The sequence below is a fragment of the Belonocnema kinseyi genome, chromosome 1 (genome assembly GCF_010883055.1).
Source record: "Belonocnema kinseyi isolate 2016_QV_RU_SX_M_011 chromosome 1, B_treatae_v1, whole genome shotgun sequence".
Classification (NCBI taxonomy): domain Eukaryota; kingdom Metazoa; phylum Arthropoda; class Insecta; order Hymenoptera; family Cynipidae; genus Belonocnema; species Belonocnema kinseyi.
The window spans coordinates 110,763,953-110,780,042 of NC_046657.1; the positions used below are offsets into that span (position 1 = coordinate 110,763,953).

General features: G+C 23.7%; 1 protein-coding gene across 3 annotated transcripts in view; it reads left to right on the forward strand.

The window, feature by feature from the left end:
• Positions 1 to 16,090, forward strand: part of LOC117167648 (DNA-directed RNA polymerase, mitochondrial) — a 45,029-nt gene that overhangs the window by 19,780 nt on the left and 9,159 nt on the right. For all 3 annotated transcript variants that reach the window (XM_033352735.1, XM_033352744.1, XM_033352751.1), the window contains 5 exons: positions 1,933 to 2,058; positions 4,331 to 4,531; positions 8,134 to 8,409; positions 10,991 to 11,236; positions 13,210 to 13,369. In XM_033352735.1, the coding sequence (XP_033208626.1) occupies positions 1,933 to 2,058; positions 4,331 to 4,531; positions 8,134 to 8,409; positions 10,991 to 11,236; positions 13,210 to 13,369 (1,009 nt within the window). The remainder of the gene's footprint in view (positions 1 to 1,932; positions 2,059 to 4,330; positions 4,532 to 8,133; positions 8,410 to 10,990; positions 11,237 to 13,209; positions 13,370 to 16,090) is intronic.

Below are 16,090 nucleotides of genomic sequence, written 5' to 3' on the forward strand. Positions count from 1 at the left end.
AATTTTGAGGACTTGTGTTTTTAAACAAAAATATGAATTCTTTCTGCTGAAAGAAATTAATTTTCAAACCAAAAAGAACACTTTTGAACAAAAGAGTTGAATTTTCAACCACAAATTTACTTTTAATGTATGGAATTGAACGACAAAATTTTTGGGCAACCACCATAAAACGCTCCTATTGCAATTAAAAAAAAAGAGATTCTTCTGTTTAAAAAAATCTTCGGACAAAAATAAAAAAGAGGAAAGAAAAATAAATGTTAAATATGTAAATATTTGGTTTTATTGATATTTGATAATAATAAAAATAAATAAGACGAAATAAATAAAAGAAAGGGAATGTGATTTGATTGGTTGTCTTCTCATTTTTCTCCCCTCTTTTTTTATTTTTGTCCGAATCAAAATAGTTGAATTTTTAACCAAATATATGAATTTGCTACCAAAATATTTTAATTCTCAAACATAATTATTGAATTCTCAACGAAAAATATATGTATTTGAAATTATTTCAACCAAAAGGATACTTTTAAACCAAATAGTTGGACTTTTGACCAAAATAGTTGAATTTTTAACAAAATTTATGAATTTCATTCCGAAAATATTAATTTTCAAGAATAAAGTTAATTTTCAATCAATGCGTTGACCTTTTCTACCATTTGTATACCAAAAAGAAAAAATTTTAATAAAAGATTTCAATTTCCAAGAAAAAAAGTTAATTTTCAACCTAATAGTGGAATTTTCTACCAAAATATTTGAATTTGCTACCCAAGAAGAAAAAAAAACTAATTTTGAAACAAAATAGTTCAATTTTCAACTAAAATTATGAATCTTTAACCTAGCAACTGAATTATTAATAAATTAGTTCAACCTGTGATTCAACTGCAATCCCTTTACAGAAATTTTTGAAAAAAATGAATTTTTAAACAAAACAAAAAATCACTTGAACAAAATTGACATTTTTCAACGAACTAGTTGAACTGTCTATTAAAATAATTTAATTTTTAACCAAGAAAGACGAATTCTCAACGAAAAATATGATACTTGATATTATTTCAACAAAAAAAGATTTTAATTTGAAATCATAGTTGAATTCAACCGATAAATCCTCAACCAAGCTAGATCATTTTTCTACCAAAATAGTTGAATTTTCAAACCGAAAATATGAATGATTAAAAACAAAATTTATTTTTCTATTAAATTGTTGAACTTTCTACCACAATAGTGGAATTTTTGACAAAAAAAATGAATTTTCCACAACAATATATGAATTATGAACGAAAAATATAATAGTTGATATTATTTCAGCCATAAAAGCTTTTTATTTAAATTAAACACATTTCAATTCAAACAAAAAATTCGAATTTTCAACAAAGTAGCTGAATTTCCAACCATAAACAGATGAGATTTATTTACCAAAAGATGTAAATTTTGAAACGAAAAAGCCGAATTTTGAACCAAGAAAGGAAAAAGAGTTCTACTAAACTGTTTTATTTTGAAACCAAAAAAAAAATTAATTTTCTACAAAACAGTTGCATTTTCGATACGAAAATATGAATTTTCAGCAAAAAGTTACTTTTTACCTGAACTGCTGAACTTTCTAGCAAAAAAATTGCATTTTTAACAAAATAAATGAATTGAAGTTAAATTTTCATTGAAAATAGATGAATTCTCAACCAAAAATTTAATAGTTGATATTATTGTAACAAAAAAAGATTTTAAGTTCAATTAAATTCTAGTTGAATTCAATAAAAAAATACAAATTTTGAATAAAATAGCTAAATGCCCCAACAAAAAAGATTATTTTTCTACACATAAACATCTAATATTAGATATACTAACAACACAAAGTAAATAATAACTTGTAACAAGTTACTACCCAACTCTGATCGAGAATTCAACATTTTAGATCGTAAATTATAATTTTATTCCTTCAAGGTTCAACAAACGAAGAGACTTAACGAAATCCCTTCAAAGAACATTTTCCCAGCCTTGGATTGCTTAAACCAATTAGGAACGATTCCTTGGAGAGTGAATATCTCGATTCTCGACGTGGCCCTTAAAGTAAGTAATTATTCATATAAAAATATGTTAGTATCTAGGGATTGTTCACATTTGAAATATTTCAAATCTATCATAATCTCTTAAAATATGTGTGAAATCATGGAGATTTCTTGAAGTATTTTGAAATCTTTTTAAATCTCCTGAAATTTTTTCGAATTTGTAGACATTTTTTTCTAAATTTCTGGCAATATTTTGAAGAGTTTTTAAATCATTGAAAATGTATTAGAATCTCCTGGACTTGGTTAAAATCTCTGTAATTTTTTTTCAAATATTTTGAATTTTTTATAAATCTCTGGAAATCTTTGAAATCCTCAAATTATTCAAAATCTGTTGAATAATTTTTTTCAAACTCTTAAAATATTTAGAAATCTTTTGAAATCTCTTGACATTTTTTTAATATATGGAGAATTTTTTATTAAAAAAAAAAGTTTAAATCTGTAAAAATTTTAAAAACTTTTGAAACCTCTTGGAATCTGGTGATTTTTTTCAAATCTGGCAATTTTTGAAATTTTTTGTATTTTTTTTTTTAATCTGGAAAGGTTTTGATAATTTTTTTAATATTTGGATATCTTTTTAAATTTATATAAATCTCTAAGAAATCTTTTGAAATCTCTTGAAATTTTTTTAATATGTGGAAATCTTTGAAATAAAAAAATATGTTTAAATCTGGAAAAAAATGTTAAAAACTCATAAAATCTGAAAATTGTTTGAAATCTCTTGAAAATTTTCAAATCTCTGAAGATCTTTTGAAACCTCTTGGAATCTGGTGAATTTTTTTCAAATCTCGCAATTTTAGAAATTTTTTATAGTTTTTTTTTAAAGCTGGAAATGTTTTGATAACTTTTTAAATATTTTGAAATCTTTTATAATTTATAAAAATCTCTGGAAATAATTTCAAATCTCTTAAAAATGCTTTCAAGTCTCTGGAAATCTTTTCAAAAGTTTCAAATTCTCTGGAATATTTTTAAAACTCTTAAAATCTTTTAAAATGTCTGGAAACTTTTTCAATCTCAGGAAATCTCTTGAACTTTGTTTAAATCTCTGGACATTTTTGAAGTTTTTTAAAATCTATGGGAATATTTTGAAGTTTCTTACAATTTCAATTTATTGAACTGTTAGATCAATAAATAACTAAAATAAAATCTCTCGAATTTTTTCCAAATTTCCGAAAATAAGTGAAATCTTTTCAAAGTTTGCAAAATCTCTGGAAATATTTTTAAACTCTTAAAACCTTTTAGGCTTTAAATCTTTGAAATATTTTAGAATCGTTAGTGGAAATCTTTTCAAAAGATTCAAAATTTCTGGAAATATTTTGAAAATATAAATCCTTCGAAATCTTTTTAAATCTCTTGTAATCTCTAGTATTCCTTAAATTTGTCTGAAAATCTTTTAATATCTCTTGACATTTTTTTACAACTCTGGATATCTTTTACAAATTTTAAGAATCTTTGTAAATATTTTGAAAACACTTAAAATCCTTGAAAATATTGAGAAATCTCATGAAATATTTATATCTCATAGAATTATTTTAAAGTCTTAGAAATAATTTGGAATTGCTTGATATAATAATAAATATTCATAAAATCCTTTTAAATCTCCTGAAAATTTTTTAATTCTCTTGAAATATTTTTAGATCACTTGAAATTTTCATAAATCTTTGGAAATATTTTTAATCTCTTGAATCTTTTTGAAGTTTTTCAAAATCTCTTGAAATTTTTTCAAATCTTTAGAAATATATTGAAATTTCCACAAAGTCTTTTGAAATTTCTAGAAAGTTTTTTAAATCTCTTGAAAAATTTTTCAACATTTTCAAATCTTTTGAATTTTTAGTGAAATCTTGGAGTTCTTCTGGCATTTTTATTATTTCAAAATATTTCAAAAACATATAGCTCCAATCATAATTAATTATTAAAAAGTAAAAAATGATTTAGTCTCGCATTTACTAAATTATGAATTAAATCAGAATTTCGGTTGAGTAGATTGATCATTTCTGCCCTATAAATTTAAACTGCAAAACGCCATAACTATAAAAGTAAAAATAATTGTTTTATAAAAACAAAAATCATAATTTCATAGATTTTATGTTCTACTATAGTTTCTTATGCATATATTATAAAAATAGAAATTGTCTAAGTAACTGTAAAATCCTTTGATTTCTATTGAAACCTCTTGAAACCTGTCAAAATTTTCGAAATCTCTTGAATATAGTAGATATAAAATCATTGAGAAAAATATGTTTTTTTTTTTTTGCTAATTAATTAATTTCGAACAGGTTTTCCAAGACGGTGGTTCCACAAAATTAAATGTACCGCAGCCACCTTCGGTTTTACCTGCAGCGCCTTTGTTGACCGAAGATTCAACAGAGGAGGAAAGAATCAGCATTTCTCAGACTAGAATGGCATTGAAGAGAAGGAAAAATGAAATGTATTCCTTGTGGTGTGACGCTTTGTACAAATTATCACTCGCAAATCACGTGAGTACTTGGATTTAATTTGAGTTTTCTGGGCCCATCTTCATTTTCCACTTTTTATCATTTCGAAACCATTGACACTATTGGACACTTTTTTAAGCGATGACACCATTTTGCTACTATTTCGGGGGAAAAAAAAACACTAAAGGAGCTAAAGTCCAAAATGTTTAATTTTTAAACCAAAAAGATGAGCTGTCAACAAAACAACTGAATTCTCAACCAACTAGTTAGACTGTAAACCAGAAAGATAAATTCTATACAAATTTATAAAAATTTCCAGAAAAACAGTTGAATTTCCTACCAAATTGTTGAATTTTATAACCAAACATACGAATTCTCTCAAAAATAGTTGAATTTTCAACCTGAAAATACTAATTTTTACCCAAAAATATAAGGTATGATATTTAAATAAAAAAAAAGATTTTAATTTCATATAGAAAAGTTGAATATAATAAAAAAAGACGAATTAGAAAAGACGAATACTTGTATCCTGAAATAAAACAGATTGATTTTTAATCATACAGTTGCATTTTTAACGAAACAAATTTATTTGCCACAAAAAGGACGAATTGTTAACAAAATACATATATTTTCTCTGCAAAATTGTTGTATTTTCAACATAGAAATACTGATTTTTCAAAAAAATGTAATAGTTGATGCTTAAACCAAAAACATTTCAATTTTAAATAAAAAACAGTCGAATTTCACTGAAAAACCCTAATTTTTTAATTAAAAAAATTAATTTTCTAAGAAAAAATAAGAATTTTCAGCGAATTTTCAACAAAATACATACATTTTTAAGCAAATGGTTGAATTTTTTTACAAAAAAGGCGAATATTTATTGTGGAAAATTAGATTTCAATAAAAAGAATTTTTTTCAAGACTTGAATTTTCAAAGCCAAAGAGACGAATTTCCCAAAAAAACAGTTGTATTTTAAAACTGGAAATACTGATTCCCGACAAAAAATGTAATTGTTGATATTTAAACAAAAAATATTTCAATTTCAAATAAAAAAACAGTTGCATGTAACCAAAAAAGACAACATTTCCAAGAAAATACTTACTTGAATCCTCAACTAAAACACATTAATTTTTGACCAAACAGTTGCATTTTTTACCAAGAAGAATTGATTTTCTACAAAAAATACTATTTTTAAAGAAAATACCTAAATCTTTAACCAAATAGTTGAATTTTCAACTAAAAAAGATCATTTTAAACGAGAAATTCAATATTTAAACTTTTAGTTGAAAAAATTAATTTTGAATACAAAAAAAGGAATTTTCCACTAGACTGTTGAATTTTCAAGCTAAAGAGATAATTTTTTTACAAAACTGTTGCATTTTCAACCTGGAAATATTGATTTTCAACAGAAAATCTAATATTTGTTACTTAAACCAAAAAAATTCAAATTTTGAATAACAAAAAGTCGAATTTTACTGAAAAATACGAATTTTTAACCAAATTATTGATTCCTTAACTAAAACAGATTACTTAGTAACCATTTTTTAATAAAAATATAAATTTGTTCAACAAAGAAGACGAATTCTCAACGAAATAATTGAATTTTTTACCAAATTGTTCAATTTTCAATCAAGAAGATTAATTTTCTACCAGAAAAAAACCGAATTTTCAACAAAATACATAATTTTTTAACCATATAGTTGAATTTTGTACAAAAAAGACGAATATTTATTGCGGAAAAATAGTTTTCAATAAACAGATTTTTTTCAATACTTGAATTTCCCGAAAAACAGTTGTATTTTAAACATGGAAATACTGATTTCCGACAAAAAAGGTAATAGTTGATATTTAAACAAAAAATATTCCAATTTTAAATAAAAAACAGTTGAATGTTACCAAAGAAGACTAATTTTCAGCAAAATACTTACTTGAATCCTCAAATATAAAACATGTATTTTTGACCAAACATTTGCAGTTTTAACCAAAAAGAATTGATTTTGTAACAACAAAATAAGACAAATTGTTAACAAAAAACATATATTTTCTACCAAATAGTTAAATTTTAAACCACGATGACCAATTTTCTATAAAAAAGACGATTTTTTTAGAAAGTACATGAATTTTTAATCAAATACTTGAATTTTCAGCTAAAAAAGATCATTTTAAACGAAAAATCCAATAGTTAAACTTTTAATTGAAAGCATTAATTTTGAATAAAAAGAAACCGAATTTTCTACAAGATTGTTGAATTTACAAGTCAGAGAGATAAATTCTCTACAGAACTGTTGCATTTTCAACTAGGATATACTGATTTTTAACAAAAAATGTAATATTTGATACTTTGACAAAAAAAATTCAGTTTGTCATAAAAATCGGTTGAATATTAGTTAAAACTACTAATTTTTAAATAAATACTTAAATCCTTAACTAAAACAGATTAATTTTTAACCACTTTTTAACCAAAAAATTTATTTTCTATTATAAATGACAAGTTTTTTACCAAATAGTTCAATTTTTTGAAATAAAAAGATTAATTTGCTGCCAGGAAAATAACGAATTTTAAACTACATAAATAAATTTTTAACCACATAGTTGAATTTTCTAATAAAAAGACGAATTTTTATCATGGAGAATTGATTTTAAAGAAAAAGAAAACAAATTTTCTATAAGACTGTTGTATTTTCAACTCAAAGAGACGAATTCCCTACAAAACAGTTGCATTCTAAAACTGGAAATACTCATTTTTGACAAAACATATAATAGTTGATACGTAAACCAAATAGATTTTAACTTTAAATAAAACAAAGTTGAATGTAACCAATCTAATTCTAGTTTGTTTTAAAGTCCATTAAATTTAATTAAAAATACTTTTTATTTAATTATTAATTACTTATATTTCACCAAATAATTAAAATTTATTCATATGAATAATTACCAAAAAGAATTGATTTTGTACAAAAAAAAAGACGAATTGTTAACAAAACACATGTATTTTCAATTTAAAAAAAAAAACAATTTTCTACTAGACTGTTGCATTTTCAACTTGAAAATACTGATTTTCTACAAAAATTATATAGTTGATACTTAAACTCTATAAATATTTTTATTTTATACGAAAAATAGTTTAAATAATATTAGTAAAAACTACAAATTTTTCAACAAAAACTTCAATCACTCAACTAAAATAGATTAGTTTTTAACCGTTTTATAACAAAAAAATTTATTTTCTCTAAAAAAAAAGAATTTTCACTTAAATAATTGAATTTTCTACCAGAAAAAAAATGAATTTTGAAGAAAATACATAAATTTTTAACCCAAAAGTTGAATTAGATACCAAATTGTGGAATTATTTATAACCAATCAGTTGACTTTTCAACAAAATAGTTAAATTTAAAGATAAAAAAAAATATTTTAACAAAAGAAAAAACACGAAAGACTAAAGCCTGCGATCAATACGCATTTTGATCATTTATAAACTAAAGAATAACATTTTAAATAAACATTAAAGTTCATTTTTAATACTTGAAACATTTTATGACACTATTTTGACACATTTTTTTTTTACTATGTGACAATATTTAAACTATTTTTTTATCTCTAAAGCGAGACCGAAGCCTTCAATGGTCAACTGCTTATTTTACAGTACAAAGACGAAATCTTCTGGCTGCCACACAATATGGATTTCAGAGGTCGAGTTTATCCAATTCCACCACATTTGAGTCAAATGGGTTCGGATTTTGCCCGCTCGATGCTTATTTTTGCTCAGAAAAAGCCCTTGGGGCCAAAGGGCCTCGATTGGCTGAAAATTCATGTGATTAACTTGACTGGCTTCAAGAAAAAAGAGCCGATACCAAAACGATTGGAATATGCGAACGAAATTCTCGATGATATAATCGACAGTGCAGAAAAGCCTTTGACGGTAGTTATTTTTTAATTATTTTAAATTAAAATTTTACAGGATGTGTCTATTCTACCTGGAATACCTGGAAAACTTGGAAAACCTAGAAAACCTGGAATTCTAAATGAATTTTTGGTTACCTAGAAAAACATAGCAATGTCAGGGATTTTTGTTTAAATTTAAAGCAATTTTTCGAGGTCATGCTTAAGTTTTTTGTTTGTTTAAATGCAATATAAAATTGAGTGAGAACTACTCTTCACTTGTAAAAGTAGCTTTATAATGCTATATTTAATTTTTCTTATTTATTTGAATATTCGTCTTTTGGTAGCAATTAATCTTATTTCTTGAAAATTCAGTTGTTCTACTTATTTCCATAATTTTAGTTTAAAATTAATCTTTTTGGTTCAAAATTCAATTGTTACAGTTAAAGATTGATCATTTTTGTTGAAAATTCATCACTTTGTTTGAAAATGTTAGTATTAAAAAAAAAATTTGACTGGATTTTCTACATGACTTAAATTTTCAAAGCAAAGAAACGAATTCTCGAAAAAAAAACGAAAAAAAGATTTTTTCAGGTTTTAATTTTTTAATTTTAAAATTAGTCTAAATTTTTTTTAAGCCGTCTCTCTGAAAGTCTATATCCAAAAAAGTCCAAAAATTGAAAGTCAAAATCATAATTTTAGTTGGAATTTTTCTTTTGGGTGGAAATTAATCTTCTTGGTTAAAGATTCATCTTTTTGGATCAACTATAATTTTTTTAACTACAAATTTATCATTTCTGGTTTGAAAATTGATCTTTTTTATTTGAAAATTCATGTGTTTTTTTTAAATTCTCTTTTTTGGTTAAAAATTCAAGTATTCAAATTAAATATTTATTATTTGAGCTTAGAGTTAATCTTTTAGATTAAAAATTAAAACAATTAGTTTTAAGTTCAAATCTTTTGTTAAAAATAGTTCGAAATTTAACTGTTTTATTGAAAATTGGTCTTTTTCATTTGAAAATTCATATATTTGGTTGAGAATTCATTATTTTGTAGAAAAATCTTTTTTGTTAGAAAATTTATTTCTATTTGTTGAAAATTCAAGTATTGCAATTAAATATTTATTATTTGAGCTTAACAGTCATCTTTTAGAATAAAAATTAAAACACTTGGTTTAAAGTTAAAATTATTTGTCACAAATCCACCTCTTTCGTTTAAAAATAAAATAGATCTTTTTTTAATTCGAAATTCAACTAGTTGATTGACAATTGGTCTCTTTAGTTGAAAATTCCTATAGTTGGTTGAGAACTGATAATTTTGTAGAAAAATCTTCTTCTTTGATAGAAAATTTATCTTCTTGGTTGGAAATTTTATCTTTTTGCTATAAATCTCAACTATTCCAGTTGAAAATTCATGACTTTTTTTGAAAATATGACTATTTTTCTGAAAATTCATTTGCTTGGTTCAACCTTAATTTTTTAACTATTACATTTTTTGTTGAAAATGTATGTAGTTTGTTGAAAAATCATTTTTTTTATAGAGACTTAACCTTCTTGTTTGAAAATTCATTTTTGTTGTTGTTAAAAATTCAAGTATTCCAATTAAATATTTATTTTTTGAGCTTAAAATTAATCTTTTTGTTTAAAAATTAAAACACTTGGTTTAAAGTTAAAATCTTTGGTAAAAAATTCACCTTTTAAGCTTAAAAACTGAATGAAAATCGATATTTTTAGTTCGAAATTCAACAATTTATGTAAAATTGGTCTTTTTCAGTTGAAAATTCAAATATTTGGTTTAATCATTATTTTTTGAAAATTCTTTTTTCGTTAGAAAGTTCTTCTTTTTGGTTACAAATTCATCTTTTTGGTTCAAAATTTAACTATTCCAGTTGACGATTCATGACTTTGTTTGTAAATGTAACTATTTTTCAGAAAATTCATCTCATTGGGCCAAGAAAAAACTTAACATCAATTTTTTGATGACAATAATTTATCCTTCATAAAAACAACAAAATTTTAATGAAAAATTAATTTTTTGAACTTAAAATGTAACTATTCCATAGTTCCAAATTTAATTATTTGGTTGAAAATTGATCTATTTTAATTAAAAATTCAACTATTTGGTTGAGAATACTTTTTTTTGTCTAAAAAATCGTATTCTAAGAAGAAAAAAAAGAAATTTCTTTGAATTATTATTCAAATTAATGGACTTTAGAGATAAATTAATGAAATTATAAATTATGTTTTTGATATTATTCAATTTTTTAATTAATTTATAGAGCAAATATATTTAAGAATATCTTATAATATAATTTGCCAAAGCTTTCTAAATTATACATATTAATTGAATCCATAGAAACTGAAAAAAACAACATTATTTATAATAAACTCGTAATACCGTACACATATTCCAGGTGTATTGTTTAAAAAAATGCGAAATATTTGAATGGCTTCGTACTATGAAAAATTATATTCGGAAAAAACTTCAGGTACCTGGAAGAAATCCCGAATTGTCTGGGAATTTTTTTCCAGAATTTGAGTAGACACCCTGCAAATGTAAAAAAATGCAAAGACCCGTGAAATATTTATTCAGATTGCTATCGTTAAATGTAAATATTGCAGGGAAAAATGTGGTGGTCGACTTCTGACGAACCTTGGCAAACCTTGGCAGCTTGTATGGAAATTTCGAAGGCCATAAAATCTCCAAATCCGGCGGAATATATGACCGGATTTCCGGTTCATCAAGACGGAAGTTGTAATGGGCTGCAACATTACGCGGCACTTGGACGCGATCAAATCGGAGCCGAGAGTGTTAATTTATACCCGTTTGATAAACCTCACGATGTTTACAGCGATGTTGTTGTTCTTGTGAGTATAAAAAAATATATATTTAAGACTTTTGTCCTTCTTTAATTTTTAAATTTTGTTATTCAACATCAAAGTTGTAAATTTTTCTTATTTCTTTAAAAAAAAACTTTCCCATTTTGTTGAAACTACTCATATTTATGTTAAATATAAAATTCAAAGTAGTCGTTCATTTCTTAAATAAATTTAATAAAGAGATACATATCTTTATTTATTTTTTGAATAAATTTGATATACAGGTAGAGGTTTTCGTCAATTTTTAATTGTTTAAATTTTAATGAATCTTAGTCGAGAACATTAAAAGTTTAATAATTTCTCATTATACCTTTCTACTCAGTACATTTTTATTAATTAGCGTTTGAAATTTAGCATATTCCCCTGTTTTCCCCTTTCCAAGAATTTCTCTTTTTCTTGCTAAAATAAAAACTGGATAGTTAAGAAATTCATTTTTCTTTGTTAAAAATTAAAGTGATTCAACTATTTTATTAAAAAGTCATCTTTTATAATAAAAAATTTAATGTTTTTAAAGATTGCCTTTTGGATAGAAACTTCAAACTTTTGGATGGAAAATTCCTCTTTTACGGTGGAAAAGTAATCTTTTTTTTGGTTGAAAACAACTCATTTTTCTTGTTTGAAAATTAACTGAGGTGTTGTATATTTTACTTTCTTCTAAAAAATTCATTTTTTGGCATGAAAATACAACTACATATTTGGCTTAATATTTTTGATTTGAAAATTCAACTGTTTCGTAGACAATTCGAATTTTTGGAAATAAAATTCATTATTTTGAAGGAAAATTTTGTTCTTTATCGGTTAAAAAATCTTTCGTTGTTACAAATTTAATTACTTTTTTGAAAATTCTGCTATTTTGTTCAAAATTCATCTTTTTTGTTGAAAATTAATTTTTTTGATAGTTCGTTCTTTTTGATTGCAAATTCTATTATCTTTTAATCTTTTTTGTTTAAAAAATCGACCATTTGGTTGAAACTTCAATTATTTGCTTGTAAATGCAACTGTTTATTTCAAAATTATCATTTTTATTCGACTACTTGATTGAAAATTAATGTTTTAGGCTTAATTTTTATAAAATGTTCGGATTTGCAACTTAAAAACTCAACTGTTTTGTTAAAAATTCGTGTTTGGGTTGAAAATTTGTCTCCTTTGGTTGAAAATTCAACTATTTTATTTGTACTATTTTTATCATTTTCCCTCGATCTATGCTCTGTATTATTAAAGTTTTTTTTTAAATGGAATCAATATTAAATTACTTTTAAAAAAATTTTCACTTATGGTACTTCATTAATCAAAAATAATTTTTTATTCTTTATATAATTTAGAAATAAATTTTTAACATATATTGCCAAGTTATTTAGAGGAAACGGGTTAAAAATGGACGACAATCTTCATTTATCAATTTTATTTAAACATTTAACAAATATTTTCTCCTGACTAAGTCTAATTCAAAATTGATTCCGTTAAAAAAAGGGAATCTGCCGCTTGAAAATTGACGAAAATCTGTATTTGTTTAATCAGATTTACTTAAATAATAAAGAATTTTTATCAGCATTGCAGTTTGGATATTTCAAAAATGGTAACTTAGCATTGTTATTACGTATATTAAAAAAATTGAAACATAAAGTCTCTAAGTATGATTATTGTCGAAGTAATACTTTCACTCATTAATTTGTTAATAAAAAAAAATTAACAAATTTTCTTAAATGTTTTAACCTACTGGATATATTTTTTATTTATTTTTTAAAAATATTTTATTTACTTTTACATAAATATGAAAAACTTAAACAAAATCGGAAGGCTTATTGCAACAACAAAACATTTCAATGTTAACTTTGTTATTAAACAAAAATAATAAAATACAAAATCGGCTCTCACAAATCTTTTTGAAATTGAATTAACTATTATTTTAATTTAAAAAAACTCTTAAATAGAATCAAAATTGAAACTTTTTTTGTTTATAGGTAGAGAAGACTCGAAAATCCGATGCGGAAGATGGAGTCGAAATCGCCCAAGTTTTGGAAGGTTATATTCAAAGGAAGGTCATTAAACAAACGATCATGACCACCGTCTACGGAGTGACGAAATTCGGTGCCAAACTTCAAATTGCAAAGCAGTTGAAAGGTCTGCATTTAAAAAATAACAGTGTGTCCAAATTTTTTCCAATTTTTTTTCAGTTTTTTTTTTACCTGGAAACTTTGGAATTCTCAGGAAATTTCTACATACCTGAAAACCCTGAAAATATCAGTGATTGTTTTTTAATGCCAGGGAATTTTTTAGAGAGCCTGCCTATTTTTTTTTTATTGCAATATAAAATTGATTAATAATGATTCTTGAATTGTAAAAGTACCTTAATATTGTTGTAGTTAACTTTTTTTTATTCTTTTTTTTCTTGGTTTGGAATTAATTTTTTTTCACTGAAAATTTAACTATTCAAATAGAATATTCCATCATTGTAGTAAAAAATTCATATTTTTGGTTGAACATTAATGTTTTAACTAAAAATTAAATTAATTCATTTCTGCTTGAAAATTTGCGTTTTTTTAGTTGAAAATTCGCCTGCCTTGCTATAAATTAATCGACTTGGTAGAAAATTCAGCAGTTTGCTTGAAAATGTAACTATTTTTTTGATAATTAGTTGTTTTTTTTTGTTATACATTTTTTTCGATTTTTTAAACAGAAAATGTATCAATTTTCGGTTGAAAAATGATCTTTTTTTTATCTTTTTTGGTCAATTGAATGATATCAAATGATTAAATAGTGTCAAAAATATCGTTTAGCATCGTTTAGTATCGGATAGTATGAGACTGTAATAGACAGTATCGAAATTTTTGGATTTTATTGAATATTACAGGATAGTGTCGTGTAGTATCGGACTGTAATGGATAGTATCGCTCGTATCGCTATGTAATAATGTAATATATATAATTTAATATCAAAAGAATTAAATTTTGTCAAAAATATCGTTTAGTATCGGAAAGTATCGGGTAGTATCGGATTGTAATAGAGAGTATCGATATTTTCGGATTTTATTGAATATTACAGGATATTGTCGTATAGTATCCGATAGTATTGAAAAGTATTGTATTATATTTTATAGTATCATACTGTTACAATCAAATATTCATAATTTTAATTGAAAATTCATCATTTTGTTTGAAAATGTAACTATTATTTTGAAAATTAATTGGTTTTTTTGGTTGGAATTTTTTGTCGTAAATTAGTTTTTTTTAAACTAAAAATGTAGCCATTCCAATTGAATATTTCATCATTTCAGTTGAAAATTCATTTCTTTGGTTGGAAACTATTCTTTCAACTAAACATTTAATTATTCCACTTTTTGTTGAAAAATTGTCTTTTTTGGTTCAACGTTCAATTATTCTAGTAAAGTATTAATCGTTTTAGATCAAAATGCATTTTTTTTCTTTAAAATTCGTCTATTCCAGTTGAAGATTTTCAACTAACTTTTTCTAAATTTAACATTTTGGATGAACTTTTGGTAGAAATTTAATCTTTTTTGTTTAAAATACAACAGTTTGGTTAAAATTTAATTTGTTTTAATTAAGAATTTAACTCTTTGAGTGAAATTTCGTATTTTTTTAAATTGAATTGCATAGTTTTAAATATAAAATGTTAAAATTTTATTCTTTTTGCTTGAAATGTTAACCAAAATTGTTAAAACTATTGTAAATTCATCTTTTTAGTTGAAGATTTAAAAAAAAATTTTAATTGGAAATTTATGTATTTTCTTTAAATTTTGTATTTTCTTGTAGAAAATTAATCCTTTCGATTAAAAACTGAAATATTTGCTTGAAAATTGATGTAGTTTGTTAATAATACGATTTTTTGTTACTTGAAAATCAATTTTCTGTTGTTAAAAATGCATCTGTTTAGTGAAAATTAATATGTTTAAAGTTGTGGATTCAATTATTTTTTTAATTTATCTTTTTTCAGTTAAATCTAACTGTTTTTTATTGAAAATAAAAATATTTTGTAGTTGAAATATCAACTATTACATTTTTCGATTAAAATTAATCTTTTTGGTTGAAAATTATTTTTCAAACTGAAAATTTAATTATTTCATTTAAAATTCATGTATTTCGTTGAAAAAATTTGGTGTGATAGAGAATTAATCTTCTTGTTTGAAAATTCAGTTTTTTAAATAGAAAATTCAAGTTTTTGGTGAAAAATTAATTTTTTTAACTGAAAATTGAACTATTCCATTTTTGGTAGAAAATCTATATTTTTTAGCACATTTAAATCTTTAAGTTAAGGATTCAAGTATTTTGTTGAAAATTGGTCTTATTGGTTAAATTCAACTGTTGTTGATTTGAAATCAAAATATTTTATAAATTGAACTATTCCAGTTTTAGTAGAAAATTAATCTTCTTATTTGAAAACTCAGAACTTTGGTTAATTTTTTTCTGTTGGAAAATTAATTTGAGTGAAAACCGATGTTTTAGGGGAAAATTCAAATATGTATTTGAATGAAAATTGATCTATTTTAGTTGAAATTTCAACTTTTGGGTTGAGAATTCATTTATTTTGCTTAAAAATCCTCTTTTTGTAGAAAATTAATATTTTTGGTTGAAAATTCAATTATTTAGTTAAAAATTCATCTATTTTGTTCACAATTTAATATTTTTATTGAAAAGTTAGGAATTTCAAGTCGTTTACATTGAATTTAATATATTAACCACAATAATTTTACCTGAGTATGCATTGAATTTGAGGTATAAGAATATAAAATAGAAAGGGGGAGGGTCGGTAAGGCCGGTTTTTGGCCTAATTTATTTTTGGACCAAAAAATCTGAAAAAATCATGGTAGTATCTTATAAGTATCCC